The sequence below is a fragment of the Protomyces lactucae-debilis genome, assembly GCF_002105105.1.
Source record: "Protomyces lactucae-debilis strain 12-1054 chromosome Unknown BCR37scaffold_5, whole genome shotgun sequence".
NCBI lineage: Eukaryota > Fungi > Ascomycota > Taphrinomycetes > Taphrinales > Protomycetaceae > Protomyces > Protomyces lactucae-debilis.
The window spans coordinates 494,175-513,032 of NW_024467997.1; the positions used below are offsets into that span (position 1 = coordinate 494,175).

Genomic DNA, 18,858 nt, shown 5'->3' on the forward strand with positions numbered 1-18,858 from the left:
TTGTGTTTGCTTCTGCGTGAGTTTCGCGATGAAGTGCACGTGACAGTTCAGATGGGCAGGATAGAAGGATAGATTGGAGAGGATAGAGGATTCTACCAGAGAGGGATAGATTGGAGAGGGACAGGGCGGAGAGAGTTTCGTGATAGAGTGAAGAATGGAGGAAGCGATTGGAGATACGGCAAATAAGCCGCATGATACACCTGTTTGCTGCCCATAAAGCAGCCTGCCACAGAGTAAACAGCCAAGAGACAGCTTCTCCTGAAACATGGCCCGCCTGAAACCAGACACAATGGAACTTCAAACCCACCAAGGAGCTTGCTTGTCCGTCTGACATGCCTGCTGTAGATGTCCAAGTCTGCACTCGTATAAGAACACTTGTCATCTCTCGGTTTGGATCCACAACCAGTCCAGTCTACAAGAGACAAGATGATTTTCAAAACAAACACTCTGCTTGCCCTCGCAACAGTCTCAATTGTCGCTCAGGCACAAGCACCAGCAAGCCCCAGTACAGGTGCAGCTGTCAATGCAGACAGTAAAATTGGTGGTATTCCCGCCAATGTCAAGGCACAACTCCCCAAGCTCGACTCAAAGGCAGTTGCAGCAGCCAATCAGCAACAACAAGAAGCAGGCATCAATGAACTCTGCGCACAATCCCTCTCTCGTGTTGCTGGTCAGTTCACTCTCTCCATGAAGCAAAAGAAGGTTGCAGACTAACCACTGTAGACTCCTGGAAGACTGCACAACAGTCCGTCACAACACTTGCTAGTCAAACTACCGGCTCAGCCGTAGATCCAGCAGTGCAAGCAGCTCAGCGCTTTCTAGCAACCACCTCACCCCTCATCAGTAACAACATCCGTGCCGGTACCAAAACAGACGCATCGCTCATCAAGACATATGAAGATGCAGGCTCTGCTGTAGGTCAAGCAATGGGTGCCATTAGCCAAGTTCAGCAAGTCCAAGGCATGAAACCTGAAATATTGCAAGCTGCCAACATGGCTTCCATCAACTTGCAAAACTTGAGGACTGCGCAATTGTAAGTGGTGTTCTAGCGCACAAAGTGAGAAGGCTAACAGTCTAGTGCGACGTTCGGTGCTTGTGGTGCTGCAGTCGGTGCGACCATTGCTGCGACAGACGAAGCCAAACCTGCAGGCGTTCCAGGATCGGCGATGAAGGTGGTTTGTGGACACTGAGACAGACACACGGATTGCGTAGTAGTGCGAATTTAATACTTATTGAGCGTCTCGCAGTGTTCGCCGCTCCATGAGTGTCTTGAAGTAGGCATTTGCAACACTCGAGTCAGTGATTGGCCTTTCAGGACTTGACGAGGTCTGTTCACGCAGCCGATTGAGCTTTTCCTCCAACGCTGCAGCCGTAGTGTCTGATATATCACCCACAGCAGGCTCGTTGGGGCGATTGCGAAATTCCTGTTCAAGACGTGTCAAGAAGGCCTCATGCGTCTCGACGGCGACGTACTCTTCCTGCACAAGGCCAACACCGCCCGTCATCAACAGACTTGCTTGTGCATTAGGCACCATCTTCTGGAATGTAGCCAACGCACTCTTGTCATGCACCTCATCAGCCATACCTTGCAGGTGTGTCTTCCAACCTTCCAACATCTTCTCGACATTGAAACCAGCGCGATGTACATCAATCTTGACAGGCGTATCCCAGCCAAGTGGCACAGCAGCTTGATCTTTCTCAACAACAGATGCCTGTATACGCTCAAGATGAAGCGCAAGTGGCGGTGCAAGCTGTTGCAAAATTGCAGACAAGACACGCGCCGAGGTGGTAGGCTGAGCGGGTGCTGTGTAGTATAGACTGCCACCGTGACACATCATCACGAGTCGTAAAGTCTGCTGGATAAAGTCGAATTGCTCTTCACGCATGCCCAAGTCGCTCTCGAGTTGGTAGATATGGTGTGACTAGCGTTAGCATAGCCAGCAATTGAAGACACGCTTACGTTTTGAGCAATGCAGAAGAGAGGCAGACCCAACGGCAGTGCAAATTGGCCAGACGCAAGCGGTGGTAGGAGTGACAGATCTTGGTCTTGTTTGCGAGAGACACTACTGGCGGTAGGTGCATCACTATAGCCACGAATAGCATACTCCAGCGAAGCCAACTGCTTTTTGAGTACTGCTGCAAATTCAGGCGATTCAAGCTTGGCACTGTCTGTTGCTTCCCGTAGGAGCTTGAACCAGCGGCACAGTTGGTCCAGCCAGAGCCATGGTTCTTGCCAATCAAGCAGAATGCAGACGCCAAGAGACCCAACGTCAGCCTGCAGCATGACATCCTGCAAGACAGGGACAAGCGTGTCGTCTGGGCGTCCAAACAAGTGACACGTCATGCGACACAGACTCTCCTCATGTTTCGCATCGTCCAAGCCAAAGTAGGTCGATGCGCCAGGCAATGCCGCTGGAATCGGAGTCGCTGCAGCATCCTCAGACACAGCGAAGCCAGGAAGCTGCTTACACGTCCGCCACGCTTCAACACATTGCGTCAATCCCGTTGCGCCGCCGCCAAGAAGTAGGATATCGTACGTTGGCTTGCTGGCTGTAGCAGACACGCTTTGCAGAATGGACTTCCACAGATTCACCCCAGAGGCGGTACCAGGCCGAGAGGTCGTTTTGCTAGCCATTGCTATGCCTGCATGATGCTGCTTGCCAACAGCCGATACTTTGAGTGTTTGTGCGTTTACTAGCGGTCGCGCCTTTGAGTCGCGCTTTTGGTTTTGGCCACGACAACACGACCAATTGCTGCAGCTCGCTGAACCTCAGTATGATAACATGACGAGTATGAGCTGCTTTATCATGCTATATCAATGACAGCACTAGAATCGTCAATGATCGAGGCCTCCAAGCTTATATCAGTTTTGATTACCGCAGCTCTGTGGAGCATCCATGACGCTGACGATTCAGTTCGGTACGACATTCAAACATCTGGACAAGCGCGAGCTGCACCACAGTGTCCGCTACAAACACCTGGTAATACCTCTGTAGCACTCCAGTAAGGTTCATCAACTAATTAATAATGGATTGACCCCACGTTTCTCATTTGACTTGCAGAATGCTACCTCACTCGCGAATTGCTTGTATACATACAGCCATTGACAACACGTTCAAGGCCTGCAGCGATGATCAACTCGCGCTTGAAAATGATACATCAGCATGGCACGTTCCACAATACTGACAAAATCTGATGATGTCTTCCAATAGTACTCGGCCTAGAATAATATGTCAGCCAATCCAGCATTGCTTTTGCCTCGACCAATCTTCCCAACGAAGGTGATCAATGAGATCCAATTTTGAAGAGAACAGAAGTTGAAATGTGTAGATATAATGCTAATGAATTAAGCATACGTCTTGTAATATTTACGAGTCTTGTTGAAACGATCCGCTGGGCCGTCAAGGGATGTCAAGAAGTGCGTCCATGAAAGCGTCGTAATCGCAGTCTTCCAGCCAATTCTCACACTCCTCAAATGTCTTTTGCGATTCAGCTGGTCCCTCATGATCTGCAAGATTACACTGTTGGGCCAATTGAGACTGTCCAGATCCCGCCGGCTGTTTATTGTAGAGGCTAGCTGGGCACTGGTTCTGCAGCTGGTGATTGTCAGCGTTGGAAGTGGACTGATCCGGCCTTTGGCTGGGCTGAGCTGTGTAGAGATTGCACAAATCCTGATGTTCTGCTTCCGAGATATATATAGGCATACCCCGTTCATTTGGAACCACAGCTTCCGTACGCGTCCGCCAAGCGGAAGCCTTTGTTGAGGCTTCAGCAATCTGCTGACCCTCGCTGACAGAATCAATCGATCTGTATCTTGGATCTGTCCTTGTAGTTGTGCCAGCAGCAACTGATGCTTGCTTTTTGTTCTTGACAACTTTTGACGATGAGGATCCTTCGTTGCACTTGCGCTTATTTCTGGTCTTTTGGGGCTTGCACGTAAAGTTCCAATCGTTTATGCGAGTCTCGGCGAGTTGCCAATTGTACTGGCTATAAACCAAGACTGGGGCCACATACTGATTACGCATGTCCTCCGTCGAACACCTGGCCATGCGAAAGATTGTTCCTTGAGTCCTAGACCATTCGATATTTGGATCGAGCTCAAAAATATGGTTTTCATGATCTTTGCCTGCAGGCATCCTGATGCGTTTGATGCTGAAGTCCAGGTGACAACGGCAGGTTCCGAAGCATGACCCTGAATCGAGAGTAGAGGTAATTGCTTCATGTGTGCCCTTTACTTGCGCATGGTCTGACCTCCTGCTCTGGACGCACGTATGCTTATGACCGTTGATCTTCTTCGTAACCATCTCACAGAAGACTTTGGCAGAAAGAGTCCTTTCTTCTTCGCATTGTTTTGCACACTCTGCGATGATTGCGAACTTTGTACAGGTTCGTACATTGCCAGACTGTATGGAAATGAATGTAGAGTACCTGTATGTTGCGGTATAGCACCTGAAGCCTTCATCGCTAACCGCCCAGTAGTGTTTATCAAGAACCAGCCCGGGGGAGTAGCAGATCCAGTAGTTTCAAGCGCAGAAGCTTGTCCCTGGTCTAAAGCTTCTCGCGGGTTGTTTGCAACTGCTTTTCCATTCGATCGAGCAGCTTCAGCTGTGACAAGATGATACTGCAGCAACCAAGGCGTCAACCAAATAAGCAATGCCAAGGTAAGCAAAGGCTTTAGCATTGCAGGCGACAGCTGGACAAGGGACGGTGATGAGAAATTGATAGCGCGGTTGTGGTCAAAGATGTTTGCTGTGTCTAAATTTTGAGCGCTATTGGCAGCTGAACAGCTGACGTGTCAGTTTTCAAACGAGGTTACATTGACTCACATCTACAATATCAATTCATTTTTGAGGGGGCCCTTTTCAGGTTGTGACCTAACCCTATTCGACGCTTGCTGACCACAGAAGCTTGCGATCACGACCATCAACTGCACACAAGTGCACACAATACAGCTAAGACAAGGACGATGACTCTGGAGCAATCGACTGTACCTCCAGGCAGGAAGACTGTCTTCAAGACTGTTCTAGATACGCCCTTCCCGCCAGAGACTGGGGAATGGCCAAAGCTAAAAGAGGACGCAAAGTTCGACGAGACTAGCTTTTACGATGCGCTCTCAAAGACATTGTTGAGGCTCTTGAATCCCATTGACAATTTTAGAAGAGCAGTCGATGCTTCTCGAGCACCTAAACGTCGTCGCGGTCGTCAAGGCCGTCAACTCGCAAAGACCTTGCCACCCGCGCCACTTGCTTCTGCTGAGGTATCAGCCCTTTCGCGGTGTATTGCGGTCGGATTGAATACCTTGATCGATACGCTCCAGCTAGAATGTACTTCAGCGCCACTTTTCAATCGAAAATCATTGCAAAAGCGCGATGCTCGTACTGTATTCGACATTGGCCAGGGCCGCGCAAAGCTCAAAAGCAAGAGAAAGGCAGAGCTGAACGAAACCACAGAAGTTTCGGAAGTGGCAGAGCCTCTGAGACTATCTGTTGTCTTGGTCTGTCGAGAAGCCTTGGCGGCAAAGTCTCTTGCGAGTCACCTTGCGAGTTTGTGCAGTACTACCGTTGCCAGAAGGGTAGGTGACAGCCACACAGATTGCCCTCTGTATCTTGTGGCACTTCCGACTGCAGCTCTCGTGGATCTTGCAAGCGCGCTTGGATTTCCTCGGGTCACGGCCATTGGCTTGACGGCAGATTGTCCTGTTGATACTGCAGTTGATGCGCAGCTCAAGGAACTGTTGGCTTTGCTTGAGCTCAATATGAAGCATGTTGTGGCCGCCGAGTCAGTACCTTTGCCAAACAAGGACAACGTCACCTATGTGCCTACAAAGTTAAAGCACATCGAGACGACAGCTCCCATCATGAAGCAAAAGCAGGGTGCGAAGGCACAGAATCAATAAAGAGTGAATAAGAAGTATGAACCTATGCAAGTTGATGTATCAGAGACAACAAACAGCTTGCTTATGCAGGTCGATTGAGGAGTTCTCTGTCCTCCTTTGTGTCAGGCTGGCTGCTGCTACTCGCCCTTGGACTGCTTTCTTTCGATGCCGCCTCGCTTCCATTCACCTCGATGTTTGACGCATGCACTGCAGCCTTGTGTGGCTCGATTATGCAGGAATGCACAGGCCGTATGAGCGCTCGCGGATGTCTCGGGTCGCTAGGAACATGACACCCAAAGCCAGTCGCTCTGGTCGCTGATGCGCTGTAGTACTTGATCCATGGCTTTTTGCACTCGCCATGACCACCGATGGTCTGATCAAGATGCCATTGATGTAGCGTATAGCCGACAATAGACAGCAAGAATGCAAGCGCAGCATCCCAGGTAACAAAGTAGCCAAGTCCAAATGCACGTCCTAGCAGCATCCACCAGATTGGCACGCTCAGCAACGCATATGATATGGAAAGAGCGCTTGTGATGCGCAACAAGATGCCAGCGAGACTGTGAAGAGCGAAAAGAACAAAGGCGATGCCGAGCAAGTAAGCGATCGTTTGCTGATCGAACACGGCTGACTGCACTTGACGGTACTCGAGAATGGCACCTTGAATGATGCTAGCAATGAGAGCCCACCATGCAACTGACGCGAAGACGACATGCAGGCTACGACGCGCAAGTGTCCATTCTTGACCGACGAGACTGCCTGCCATGAACAGCGCAGATAGGATGAGCAGACCGATGCCACGAGAGCTGAATGCATAGGCGCTTGCCAATGTTTGTGCATAGCCAGTACGAAAGAAGGTAGCTGCAGTAACGACAACGGAGACAAGAATCAGTCCAAATCCAATGCATTGACGCGCGTGGAGCCTCACGCGAAGTAGTGTAAGACTGAGGCTAAGCACAGCGACAATTGTAGCTGCTGAAGTAGCACAAGATACCGCAGCAGCTCGTCCTTGACCCTCGACAGATCGAGCTGCGCTTGCGTTGTGATCGGTTGGGACGGAGATCAGCTTTACGCCTTGAACCATGCAGAAGAGTGCTTCGTAGCTGAGAAGACCTACCACGACATACCGCCAGGCATCGTCGCTCGTTTGTCGCAGTAGCATAGTACTCTCTTTGATACCGTGGACCCAAAGTGACCACCCACTAAAGACAAAGAGTGTCACTGCATACCCTGGCGCAAGAGCAGCAGCGGTGATTGATCCAGCATGTCGATGTACGAGTGTCAGAAGAACAAGGAGTAGACTCAACAGAAGAGAGTGGGCGTGTAGCGCAAGGAGATTGAGCCAGAATGGCGGGCGTAGCAGACAGACTGTGGCATTGTGCTTGGGAAGGAAACCAGACCAAAACGAGGTGAGTGTGTCGCCCTTGATTGATCTCACACGAGCTTCTTGAGGCGCCAGATCTGATGTGACTGAATTGGGGCCTCCACCGGTTGACGGAAGTGGCTTATCGTCCATCGCAGTCGAGTAGTAGGAAAGTTGCGCTAGCCTTTTTGATCGTTTGTGTGTGCAGAGCGCGGTGCGTCAGTGCAGTGTAAGGAAGACTTCTGATCGTTCTACTACCTGCATATGCTCTGCCTGGAGTGCTGTGTCAAAGTCGCAAACAGAGGCCTGGTGTCATGGAAGTCGTTGATGCGCAAGTGTGCAAGTGTCAAGAGCCAGCTGGCTTCGAGCAAGTCGAGAGAGAAACAGATAATCAGAAGCAGGACTTTGTCCACGGTGCAGTAGTCAAAGGGATGCTCAAGCATGATGCACATGATAGTAGGCGACATTGCACCTGTTGCCTCCTGACGCAGCTGCGTGTGTTTCAGACTGCTCCAGACCAGACAGCCCGCATTGGCTAGAATCGCAGCTCAGCTCCGCTGAATCATTGATCAAGTCACTATGCAGCAGCGTATAAGCATTGAATGGATGCCTTTGGACTGTCATCTAGGCAGACTACTCGCTGGTCTCCTTGCGTTTGTTGTGTTTTGGCCCCTTGCGAGGCATCGACGTCACAGCTGCGGCAGATTTTTCGGGTCGATCTACACGTACAAGTTTCAAGTACACAGTCGCGGAACTCCTCAAGTTCGTAAAGTGTTCTGGCTGCGTCACATGGTTGCTCTCAAGCCTGCATTCATAGACTGAGGCCTCTTGCTGGAGACATAGTCTGCTCTGCTTGCGTATTCAAATGAAGATAACGCTCATGCCTGACGGGTTCTATACGGGGCCCACAGCTTTTTAGGTCTTGCTTGTCGCCTGCGTCAGTGTAGGTGCACATTTCTGCAGTTGAATATCCTAGCATTGACTCAAACTGTAAGACATGTCTTGCGCATCAGTGAGATTTGGATCTAGCATAATGTCTTTGCTAGACCTGCTTCACCGTAGCCTGCGGTAAGGCTTGTAACAGTAAGGCACAAGACTCACGCCTTTCACTGAGACAGGCTTATCATGTCCTTCTTATCATTTGGTCTATTCCGCATTCTACCAACTACTCTCATGATCAGCGCATCGAATCTTTGGACATGGCTCCGATCATTCCGATCAAGTCTTTTGTCCCTCGACAGTCAAGCTTGTCAATCCTTCACCAGACCATGCCACATTCTCCACCTGCATCAAGCTGAGGTCTCACCATGTGTTCAACATTGTAAGCCCTGGTTCACAGAAAGAGACGTTTGGTGTGTCATTCAACACGAGATGACAGCTCAAGCGATACGCCTCGCTCAGACTTTCTACCACTGTACAAAACTCTCAGCAGACCAACAACAACAAGAATTGATCTCTCAAGATCTAAGCTGATCTGAAAGTAGTCGCGTGTATAGTCTTGGCCATGAAGGCAGGTAGGTCGTTACTTTAAATGACTAGCGTCGGCTTGGTACCATGACACTCGTGTCGCTAAACCTTGCGCAACAAAGACCCGCTTAGTGTATGGTGAGAGACTAACAGCGCATACTGCCACCATCATGCAGAGGTCCAAACATTCGCAAGTAGAGCATGAGATACGCATGTACGCATTATGTTGCCTCGATGGACAAATTTTCGGAAGCGCGCTGGACAAACTTGCCAGCCTGTCAATTACCCGCATTCTCGCTATTGGTTTTCGAGACACATTCAACTGAATACCGTGATAGCAATCACCACCTCGCTACCTCAGTCACAATGCAAGCTCCCAGCTCTGTCTCGCAAGTCTCAATCAGGTCCATATCGACAATTGCTTTCGTCGCGCTGGTAGCTTTGCTTCAAATGCAGTCTACAGGAGCTGAGGCCACGCGCTCCCAGAGTCATGGACTTGCTCTAGCTTCTCAAACAGGCGGTAGCAGCTCGAAGTCCATGTCAGGATCTACGACTATTTCTGAGGAAGAAGTCGACTACGTTATCCTCGCTGACGGCGACCAACGTACTTGCTACAATGCGACATTTGAGATTAAGACCATCGCGAGCTTCGATCTATCAGAGCGGTATGCCAAACTTTGCGGAAGCGGTGATCCCAAACTTATGATGCATGCCACAGTACAGTGTCAAATGTGGTGCAAGGGTGAACGTTCGCAGTACGAGGCGAAGTGGAGGGCTTACGTTCGCTCGGGCGCGCGGAGCGGGTATTGTTTGCAGACTAAAGTTGTTCGCATCCCGGAATCTAGGCTTGTCGCAAGCGCGAATGTCAATGAAAAACTGTGTTTCAGGTCCTGTGCATGTAAAATGTACAACAATGTTGGCAGCATTAAAATGCCCTGTGTTAAGCGGAACCACAAGAGATACATGTTTTCACCCACGCTTCCGAGATCTCTGCTAGAGAAAGAAGGGTGGCTCAATCTGTCGTGTCATTACGAAGAGATGTTTGACAAACTCGAATGGACATCACTTCGAGCCGCTCCTGGTCAAATGAGTCAGTATAGCTTGCCATGGACCGTGACTCTAGACAAGATTGAAGCTACGAACCTGGTTTGTGAGCTAAAACGGCCTCCAAACTGTTGGTGTCGCAAACAGAAAGACGGTCGCAAGCACTCTTACAAGTCAAGCAAATGTGTTCCAGGCCATGCAGAATCTTTACCAACCAATCTCTCGCGGGATCCGACAGCTCCTCCTAGTCAGCAATTAGGTCAATGCATGCCATCAGAAAGCAGAACCATTGGCGGCTCTTCAACCAACAGATATGCATCAAGCTCAAGTCAAAGAGTGTCTCGCGGAGATACCGCATCTTCAAGCACCACCAACCCAGCTGAACATCAACAAGACTCTACGGCTCCAGAAGCAGTGCAGCAATTTACCATTCAGTGGGAGGGAACAGTGCCGGATGAGAACTGGTTACCATCATCTGGACGCACAGATGACACCGATATGCCCACAGCATATTGCAAGGAGACCCTCGAGTTTGACCCTGCAGAGGCAGGTCCATTTCTCGAAAAGCAATGTGTCGAAGAAGATGACGGCGAATGGTCTGATCAAGGCGTCTTATTTAACTTCATGTGACGCAGGTGAAGATTTCAGATCGTCGTCTGTACAAGAGAAAGTACAATTGTCAACTGGTCGTTGTTCCATGAGATGAGTTGCAGATAGTTTCAACAACGTCAGTTGTGATTTTTAGATTGGTGACTTTTAGTCTCTTATCAACGATCGTACATTTCAGGGCTTACTCCTTAACGTTTTGCACACCCAAGATCAATTCTTTAGCTCTGCAGCTATCTTCCTTGATCTCAAGCTTTTTTTGAGAATTCTCGTGGCCCCAGGGAGCATTGGAGAGATGTGTCAATCGATATCTGAGCCGGAGAGGAAGTTTTACCCACTGATTCATGGTAACTTGAGCTTCCGGAACCATGAAGGCTGTCCTGTGCTCTATAGTTGCAATCGAGCGCCTGTTGTGGCTTTGCAGAAGACAACTTCTTTCAAGGCGGGTACAAGCAAGAATCCAGACCTGTCTCTAGCTGGCGTAGGTGGCTGCAAGGTCTGCATTCGTGTGAAAAAGGAGAAATGGAGCGATGCGTATGCTGAACCAATGACATTTGTTGCCTACTGTGACTCAACAAAGGCTTCTCGTCTGGTGAGTCTTGGCACCGGCTGGTTTCAGGAGCCAAGAGACTTCAAGCTTATCGCAGCTCATACACGGAAAGCAGGGCTCATCTCCATGCGAAGCATCTTCAGAATTCTGCTGCAGATGTGCTGAACAACTTCTTCCCTTGCGCTGAGGCTAATGGATTCCATGGTAACGACGCCATTGATTCTGAATCAAAGATCAAATCGCAATGGCGGACGCTGAACAGGATAGCAGAGTCACAGCGAACTCTCGAGACGATATGTAAGGCGCTGAGTCGCAGATCATGAAATCAGGTTGCTACAGACCCAGTGGTTGTTCAGCTAGACGCGCCAGCGGCTGTGTGGACCTGCAACCTGCCTGAGCCAGCAGTGTCTTCTACAATGGTTTGTCAGCCAATTTGTCGTCTGAAAAGGTCAAGACCTGTTGTACCTGGAGGACAAAACAGCTCTGATCGTAGTAGTGTACGCATTGAGCCTCGATCAGGTAACCGGGCACGATCACGTCCTGCTTCGGCGGAAGAAGTGAAGCAACCTGATGGTGATATGGGGGAGGTGGAGCACTTCGATTGAGTCATTGACGAGGTGGAACGGTCTGATGTCTCGTTGACCAGGTTGGGAAAGTCTTTGGGCATTTTGCACGAGGCGGAGAGGTCAGATGCCGTACAAAAGAAATGGAGAGTGCGCGTGAATTTGAGGGGATTTGTGGGAATTTGTGGAAGGGAGATGCCACGCGCGTGAATTTGTGTGACTCGGCGGGCACAAACTTATGGCGCCGAGTTCATGAGTGAGAATGAGCGGGACTGCGCGTGAAGATGCGGTAGCGAAAGCAAACGATGAACAGGCACTGAGGCACGGCGAGGTTGAAAACAGGTTGGAAACAGGTTGGAACGTCTTTCATGCAGCAAGTCTTGATTTGGTGAAGTATCGCTTGGCTACTCCATGACAGCAGACCGCTAGACCACGGCACGAAGCTTGACGAAGAAGAGAATGATCGTACGATTCAGACGTAGATATTCAACTCGTGGTGCCGAACCATAGGTCGTCAGTATGCGAAGCAGAGGCAGACAGACCTCGCAATCGAAACACAAACTCAATTCTGTAGCCGCTGACGGCATAGACTCTGACTGCGACCAATATCGACATGCATCATTCTGATTGGACCCGTGATGCAAGGAAAATGAACCAGCTCTTATGCCCTTGAAGCATAAGACTCGTGCACAAGCTTGGCACCGGGCACCACTCGGGTGTTGTGAGCTTGCGGACGCGAGCCGCAAACTGCATCATCTCACTTGTCGCGAAACTTGAGGCGCAAGAAGCATGGAGCTTTGCCAATGTGCGCAGATGTCCCGTGATCTTGCCAGAAGCAGCGCACTCTGCAAGAAGTGATGCCAGCTGCAGTGTGTTGGTGCGGCAATTGTGCCTAAACTTTCGAAGTCCTCAATTTCCAAGCAAAACTTCAACCCACACACTGGCAACATTGTCCTCAACAGGCTGCACCTGGCACTTGGCTACAAACATCGTTATGCAGGATTCATTAAAATTTTGACATCTACAGCTAGCTGCCGAGCAAGTGAATCTCTGCTGCACGCGCTTCTTTGTCTCGCCAGGCTGTCTCTCTATGATGATGGAGTCTCCTGGCTGCTGGTTTGCCTCTCTCACCCTGCGCACGCTTTCTCTGCTTATACTAACACGCTCTACACGCTCATCAGCAAGCCAAGCATACGCTCCTTGGTCTTGTCAAGCAAGTCTCCCTGCGCTTGTGCACACTCTTGTCTGTTGGTATGCCTTCTCTCGCTTTGCACAAGCTTTCTTTGCTTATACCGGCACACGATGTACCGTCAGCTCACCCTCACTGCACGTTCTTGCAGCAACTACTTCTCTCCCTCGTTACTGAGGCAGTCTTCTGTGCTGGCAACTGCTCCTTGTCGGCTTTCCTCTCAACTCAATCTCGGCCTTGACGCCAACCTCAACCTCTAGCTTTGACTAAACTCTCGCTCTTGCGCTGCCTGAATCAGTCGCATTTGGTGTCTCCCACTCACAATCAGCTGGATGTTCATTGCTTCCACCAATCTCTCTTTGCGTCAGCACGACCACCCCCATGGCATCACAAGCACTTCAGGGATTATTGGCTCACTGGAGACGATATCTTATGCTCCGATTCCCTGTATACTGCCAAGCTACTGTCGATGCTAATCGCATGATAGCAAAGTGAAAGAACCCACTGTGGTAGCTATCTTAGTGGTCCCACACGTTCTCACTCTTTTCACGCGCATTGCCTGATGTTTGAGCTGATGCGCGTTCATAGGATTGGCCGATTTCCGCTCCTTCCCACGTTTCCGGCTTTTTCTTGCGCATTCGCTTGCCAAATTTATGTAGGGCAGCTCCAGTGTAGTCAGCTCGCATTCTGTGATTTTGAGCTGAACGCTACAGACCCATAGCAGACTTGAGACTATGCACGCGCCCCAGTTGTTTGAATAAAATTGCAAAATACGACCTGCGCATGCAGCAACTCCGAAGGATCTACCTTCTCCTGTCATTCCTTAAATGGGCTCCTTCACTTGCAATGTAAGGTCCATGCCTGGTGGCTGGTCCAAATACGTCTGCTTACACCTACCTCTTGTGCGCTATCGACTGAATCCCTTCTCAAGACTCTCACACGCTTCCGCCGCCGCCGTCAATCAGCACTGCGAAGATGCTTTTTCGCGACTCCTCATCACTGATGACATTCACGCTCACACTTCTCTCACTCTTGTTATTGGTGATGCACCCAGAGCAGCAGCATGCAGCAGCCAAAGCTGGCCGATCTCAAGGTCAAAACTTCATTCGTGGACAGGGGGAAGCTGTAGACTCGCAAAGCAACAAGCGCGGTCGTGAAGAAGGACAAACGGCGAACGTTGGAAGCAGCAGCTCAGCGACCATATCGACGGACATTTCACCTGCAGTAGAAGGCCGTGACTACTTTCCTCGTGCCGAAAAAGGCAAGTGCTACAATGCAACGTTCTCGATCGAGCATATCCGCGCGTTTTACGGGGATCGAGCCCTATGCGTACTCAACAAGTCAGCACGTCAAAGTCACATTGAAGATGTATGTGACACTTGGTGTCGCAAGGAAGAAGAAAACTATGGACGTTCGCAGTCCCGTTTCAACAGTGAGAACACTGCAAAGAACCGATGTATCCAAAGCCTCAACATCAATATCACGCGAAAGGCCGTGTATTTTGATTCTCTGCAATCATGCGATTTTGAATGTACGTGCACTTTATTCAAATACGTCGAGCGTATCAAGATGCCACATGTGCAGTACAAAAATCAACACTTTGAGCTGTCGCCCTTTAAACCAAAGTCTTACTGGGCGTAGGTTCCAGCATTATCAGACATCGCTCCAGCTCAGATGGGCAAACCGGGGGTTTGTCATTGTGAAGATATGTTCCAAAAAGTTGGTTGGAGGTCGAAAATCGAGGACCCTAAGACACTCACCGTATCAACAGCCATATGGCAGGTCAAGGGTGAAGTCAGTCATCAAAATCTACCCTGCGACAGGGTTGATTGGGATTGGAATTGCAAGTGTTTGAGAGCAGGGCAACGAAAACGTCAACATTTGTTCAAGCCTGGACAATGTATAGAAGGTCACAAGATACCCAAGGAACCCAAAAAAAGCACGAAAAAGAGCAGTAAAAAAGCAAAAACTGATACTTTGTATACAACTGGCTTTGGTCAGCCAACAGAGCAATGCCTTGCTCCTGCTGGCCACGGAAACACCAATGCCGATCATGCGGCTCACGCAGACGCATCGACTTCAGGCCAAGCAGCATTGGCAGGCAACATCGCAGAGTCTTTCACATCAGATCAGGAAATGACTTCACTTGAGTTGATGGAATGGTTAGAAGATCTCTATGACGTGGAGCAGAGTCTACAGACCGGACTACCAGTGGATCGGAACATCCTGACTCTACAGTCGTGCAATATCCCTGATCTCGACAATCTCCCAGGATCCAATCAGCCAAGCGAGGAAGTATGCGTTGCTCCAACCCATGCGGTACAGAGACAAGAGGGTCAAGAGCAAGAACGTAATGACAATCAAGGTGCTGACACTGCCGATCAAGGTAAAGCTGTCTTGCCTGCACGGTCGTTCATCTAGAAAATGAGTCTCTTCTGCGGCTGCAGATCATTGAACTTGTGCTTAGTCTTGGCATTCAGCATCCTCGGATAGGCCTGCTGTGGGAAGTGATGCTCTTGTGTCAAGCCATTTGCTATCTTTATCTTTCAAGACTCGCTTTCATTGTTCAGCGTAACGAACGCATTTGATTGAGTTGAAGGGTCAAACCTGAACAGCTACAGATGTCGTAGTATTCGTATTATTCGCTCAAAGCACGTAAGCCTTTCGTTTGCAAACGGGAAGATCGCTGGTGAAGACGGGTATACACTGGTGACTCGCGGATGACTCGCAGGTGATAAACCGGTAACGCTGGTGAAATACTGGAGCAAACCGAAACACCGCTTCCAGACACTGGTGAAGGCCACCAGCAGACGCTGGTGACTTCTGTTGCCTGCACTATAGCTATGCCTATAGATAGCACGTCCAAGTAGACACATAGCCTGGCATTCGTCCAGCTCATGCGCAACTATTGAGATGGAAGCAATTCTATCTACAACGTGTCCAAACCACATGATTCCCCGATCTGCATGGCATAACTACCTGCTAATGGAACATCGCTCGATGCAGATCGTAGAGTCATGTAGTTTGCTAGATATTAGCTATCCTACGAGAGAGACTTTGTCTCCAAGGCTTCAAAGGGCAAGGAATTCGAGCCGTCGATTTGATGTGCTCGTTGTAAAGTTGGACTTTGTTTGTTTTGAACTTTGGCCACCTTGCGACTCTCGACCAGCTACAGACTACAGTATGCTTCATGGTCACTGTAAGCAGCGCTCCACTCTAGACGCGCATCTCTGCAATTTCTCTTCCTTCGATTCTGTCTCTCAAGTGCGTCTGACCAGCAGAGTCAGATCAATGTTGTCCTGCGTGGCGCGGTAGAGTCCAACGTGCCAAGCAAATGAACAGCCAAGATCCTCAACCTTGACTCTGCACGAGCCAAGCAAGCAACGCGTCTACTAGCTCTTGCAACAGATGATCAGAATGCTAGAGTCTTGCTCAATACCCTTGATCCAAGCGTCTTCCCCGCGTCGTTCACGGAACCAGCTCAACAGCCTCGAGCTGGCATCGCAGCAGATACAGCCAAAAACGAACCCATGGCTTTATCTGACAGCGTCTCTATCTCTTTTGATACACCGCTCTGAGTCTAGAGCATTCAGGAGGATGATCTAAACCGGGTTGAACGCCTTGCACACGATACACGCATGACAAAGGTACCAGCACGACTACGACGCGTGTCAAGGGATGATTCCAAGCGTACTGAGAACCAGACTGTCGAATCCATTCGCAAAGCGTCGTGTCTGTGGCCATCAAGCACGGCAACCAACGCGCAGTGGAGTGCTATCCTCAGCGCTGCTCGCCACTACAGGGATGCGTACAACTTTCCCAAGGATCAGCGAGGCAATCTCGTCAGCTGGAAACAACGCGACCATGCTGAGCTGAGGAAGGCAGTCCGTCATCTTGAACGCGACTTTCCGTCGCTTGACAGAGCCAGAGCTTCAGCGAACTGAATCTCCACGGCCATCATTCAGCATGGTGCCAAGAATATGCGAGCCGCTGTACATGATGACGTCCAACAATCTACGCAACGGGTCCCTACTGACAACAGTAATCGAGGCACACTAAGCGTCTGGCAGAGGCAGAGGCTGAGCAGCAGGGGACCGACAACGAGAACGATAATCAGGCACGACACGCACGGCGCAACACACGAAACATCACGTTACGCCATGAGCAAGACGACGACACGCAGGCACGACAAGGACGACGCAACACACAAAACACCGCGCCATACCATGAGCAAGACGACGACAGCGATACGGAAAGCGCACAACCACGTCGTACGGTACCCTGATTCCTTCGCTGGTCCTGAATTACACTGACTACTACAGGGCAAACGCGACGGCGAAAGCTCAACTTCTCCAGGCTGCAGCGAATGACAGGAATGACCGCGCCGCCGCTGCCAGCAAGGTGGAACAAGCGTGGGAGCGTAGCAAGCGGACAAGGCACTTGTACGACAGTTGTAGGGTGGACGTAATAAGCCTTCGTTACTCTAGAGCTATCCCTAAACTATGTAAAGCCCTGGCTCGCCGCCTGCAGCTCGCTGTGTACTCGTCACCAGCGATCGCCGGTTCTCACCCGTATTTCATCGGTTTACTACGCGTCTCTCATCGCCGGTCCGTCACCGGCGCCATATTCTACCGTTTGTCGACCGATTACCACACGGCGTCATCTTCCGTTTATCACCGGCTTACCACCCGTGGAAATTTCCTGTAGGGCAGCTGCGGTCAGGGGTTGCAGAGTTTGGAGGAGAGCAGAGGTGAGATTTGCTGTTAAGCAGTGTTAGCAGCTTTAAGCGGTCATTAATGAAGTGTGTCGCCCATTGTTTAAGAGTACATACGTGTGACGGCCAGCACTCTATATTCTTCGACACAGCCAAACGACAGGAAATTGTCTCGCAATTCGCAATCGTCCAAACACTCTTGTAGCTTGCGAAGATACAAAACAATTGCTACGCGTCAAATCACTCTTGTAGCTCGCGAAGATACAAAACAATTGCTACGCGTCAGATTGCTCCATCGAGTGAACCAATCCAAGCTGCTGAACCATTCAAGCTGCTGAACCATCTAAGCTGCTGAACCATCCAAGCTGCTGAACCATCCAAGCTGCTGAGCCAAGCTAGATAGGAAGCAACGACCTAGCTGAGTCTTCCATTATATCCTACTGAGACCAGATGTCTCCGGATCTGTAGCCTGTTTGGGTCAATTCAGGCCCGATGTCGTACACCATGATGCGCATGGTAACAAAATTTTACCAGGGGTAAGAATGTGTAAAGACTCATGACTTGAAGAACAGTGACTATCTATCTAATGAGAGCATATGAGGACGACGTGTTCAATTTGTGCCTGCTCTTCTCTTCCTTGGTAATCTTAGACCTACTCGGACAGGTCTTTTGCCATATCTCACCTGCAACCGTGACTAAAGCCCTGACACCCCTGAGCCTATTTCCTCAAACGCACTCCCTTCATTTCCCAGCATATGCATTCACGGCACGCTTTTCGAAACGGGATCATGAATTACAGCAGAGCACGCGCAACACACCATCAGACTTGATTTCATTGAGTTGGAGCTGTAGGGAGGTAAGTTCTTCGCTTTGCTCTGAGAATTGCTGCCAAGGCAAAGCTGAATCCTTTTCAAGTCTAAGGCAGTGTGTCAACCACAATACTACTACGCCGACTGGTTAATAGCAACAACCCGTTAACCTCAAGCATGCGATCATTCACGCCTCAGACGTCTCTCTGGATGATTCTCACGGGTCTTGTCCTTTTCTCACTCCTGTCGGCCGTGATGCATCATTCTGCGGCTGCACCCATGAATTCGGCTGCCGATGCTAGCGGATCACGCACCACTGCAGGCTCGAGCATCAAGTACTTTCAATATGGAGGTACAACCACCAGTGAGTCGATTGGAAGGTCTTTCGCCAAACCCCGAATCAACATTGATTTCTGGCCTCTGGAAAACCAAGCCGACTCTACCTACTACAACGCAACGTTTCCGATCAAAAACATCTTCGTTGCCAGGTACCCGGCATCACCATACTGCGACCATCCCAATCCATTTGAACTTGACGAAGAAAACAGGCGCTGTGCCGACACTTGCAAACTTGCAAGAGAGGACTATACGAATCGATATGTGCGCAAATTCCGCTCCGAAGTGAAGAAGGTGCAGCTGCAGGAAGGAACAAAATTGCAAGGTTGTGTGCTGAGTCCG

The 18,858-nt window shown here is 50.0% G+C and overlaps 9 protein-coding genes across 9 annotated transcripts; 6 read left to right on the forward strand and 3 right to left on the reverse strand.

Moving 5' to 3' along the window:
• Nucleotides 1-426: 426 nt before the first annotated feature.
• Nucleotides 427-1,190, forward strand: BCR37DRAFT_391728 (uncharacterized protein; the record flags this gene model as incomplete). The annotated part of the gene is made up of 3 exons (XM_040871043.1): nucleotides 427-670; nucleotides 724-1,033; nucleotides 1,079-1,190. The coding sequence occupies 3 exons, from the start codon at nucleotides 427-429 to the stop codon at nucleotides 1,188-1,190; spliced, it is 666 nt and encodes a 221-aa protein (XP_040726817.1).
• On the reverse strand, nucleotides 972-2,730 carry BCR37DRAFT_257116 (dynein light intermediate chain-domain-containing protein). The gene is made up of 2 exons (XM_040866687.1): nucleotides 1,961-2,730; nucleotides 972-1,922 (listed from the first exon to the last, which is right to left on the reverse strand). Exons 1-2 carry the CDS (start codon nucleotides 2,633-2,635, stop codon nucleotides 1,230-1,232), a joined length of 1,368 nt encoding a protein of 455 aa, XP_040726818.1. The 5' UTR covers nucleotides 2,636-2,730; the 3' UTR covers nucleotides 972-1,229.
• Nucleotides 2,731-3,119: 389 nt separating this feature from the next.
• BCR37DRAFT_378017 (uncharacterized protein) lies at nucleotides 3,120-4,788 on the reverse strand. Its single transcript, XM_040868953.1, has 2 exons — nucleotides 4,494-4,788; nucleotides 3,120-4,464 (listed from the first exon to the last, which is right to left on the reverse strand). The coding sequence occupies exons 1-2, from the start codon at nucleotides 4,679-4,681 to the stop codon at nucleotides 3,402-3,404; spliced, it is 1,251 nt and encodes a 416-aa protein (XP_040726819.1). The 5' UTR covers nucleotides 4,682-4,788; the 3' UTR covers nucleotides 3,120-3,401.
• Nucleotides 4,789-4,834: 46 nt separating this feature from the next.
• BCR37DRAFT_257217 (uncharacterized protein) lies at nucleotides 4,835-5,927 on the forward strand. Its single transcript, XM_040866689.1, has one exon. The coding sequence runs from the start codon at nucleotides 4,967-4,969 to the stop codon at nucleotides 5,894-5,896; it is 930 nt and encodes a 309-aa protein (XP_040726820.1). The 5' UTR covers nucleotides 4,835-4,966; the 3' UTR covers nucleotides 5,897-5,927.
• BCR37DRAFT_257214 (uncharacterized protein) lies at nucleotides 5,927-7,604 on the reverse strand. The gene has a single exon (XM_040866688.1). It carries the CDS (start codon nucleotides 7,389-7,391, stop codon nucleotides 5,958-5,960), a length of 1,434 nt encoding a protein of 477 aa, XP_040726821.1. The 5' UTR covers nucleotides 7,392-7,604; the 3' UTR covers nucleotides 5,927-5,957.
• A 737-nt stretch (nucleotides 7,605-8,341) lies between these two features.
• Nucleotides 8,342-8,931, forward strand: BCR37DRAFT_378021 (uncharacterized protein). Its single transcript, XM_040868954.1, has one exon. It carries the CDS (start codon nucleotides 8,364-8,366, stop codon nucleotides 8,709-8,711), a length of 348 nt encoding a protein of 115 aa, XP_040726822.1. The 5' UTR covers nucleotides 8,342-8,363; the 3' UTR covers nucleotides 8,712-8,931.
• A 77-nt stretch (nucleotides 8,932-9,008) lies between these two features.
• On the forward strand, nucleotides 9,009-10,414 carry BCR37DRAFT_378022 (uncharacterized protein). Its single transcript, XM_040868955.1, has one exon. The coding sequence runs from the start codon at nucleotides 9,072-9,074 to the stop codon at nucleotides 10,377-10,379; it is 1,308 nt and encodes a 435-aa protein (XP_040726823.1). The 5' UTR covers nucleotides 9,009-9,071; the 3' UTR covers nucleotides 10,380-10,414.
• Nucleotides 10,415-12,410: 1,996 nt separating this feature from the next.
• BCR37DRAFT_378024 (uncharacterized protein) lies at nucleotides 12,411-13,280 on the forward strand. The gene has a single exon (XM_040868956.1). The coding sequence runs from the start codon at nucleotides 12,559-12,561 to the stop codon at nucleotides 12,832-12,834; it is 276 nt and encodes a 91-aa protein (XP_040726824.1). The 5' UTR covers nucleotides 12,411-12,558; the 3' UTR covers nucleotides 12,835-13,280.
• Nucleotides 13,281-13,659: 379 nt separating this feature from the next.
• On the forward strand, nucleotides 13,660-15,078 carry BCR37DRAFT_397553 (uncharacterized protein; the record flags this gene model as incomplete). Its single annotated transcript, XM_040871733.1, has 2 exons — nucleotides 13,660-14,294; nucleotides 14,613-15,078. The coding sequence occupies 2 exons, from the start codon at nucleotides 13,660-13,662 to the stop codon at nucleotides 15,076-15,078; spliced, it is 1,101 nt and encodes a 366-aa protein (XP_040726825.1).
• Nucleotides 15,079-18,858: the final 3,780 nt, after the last annotated feature.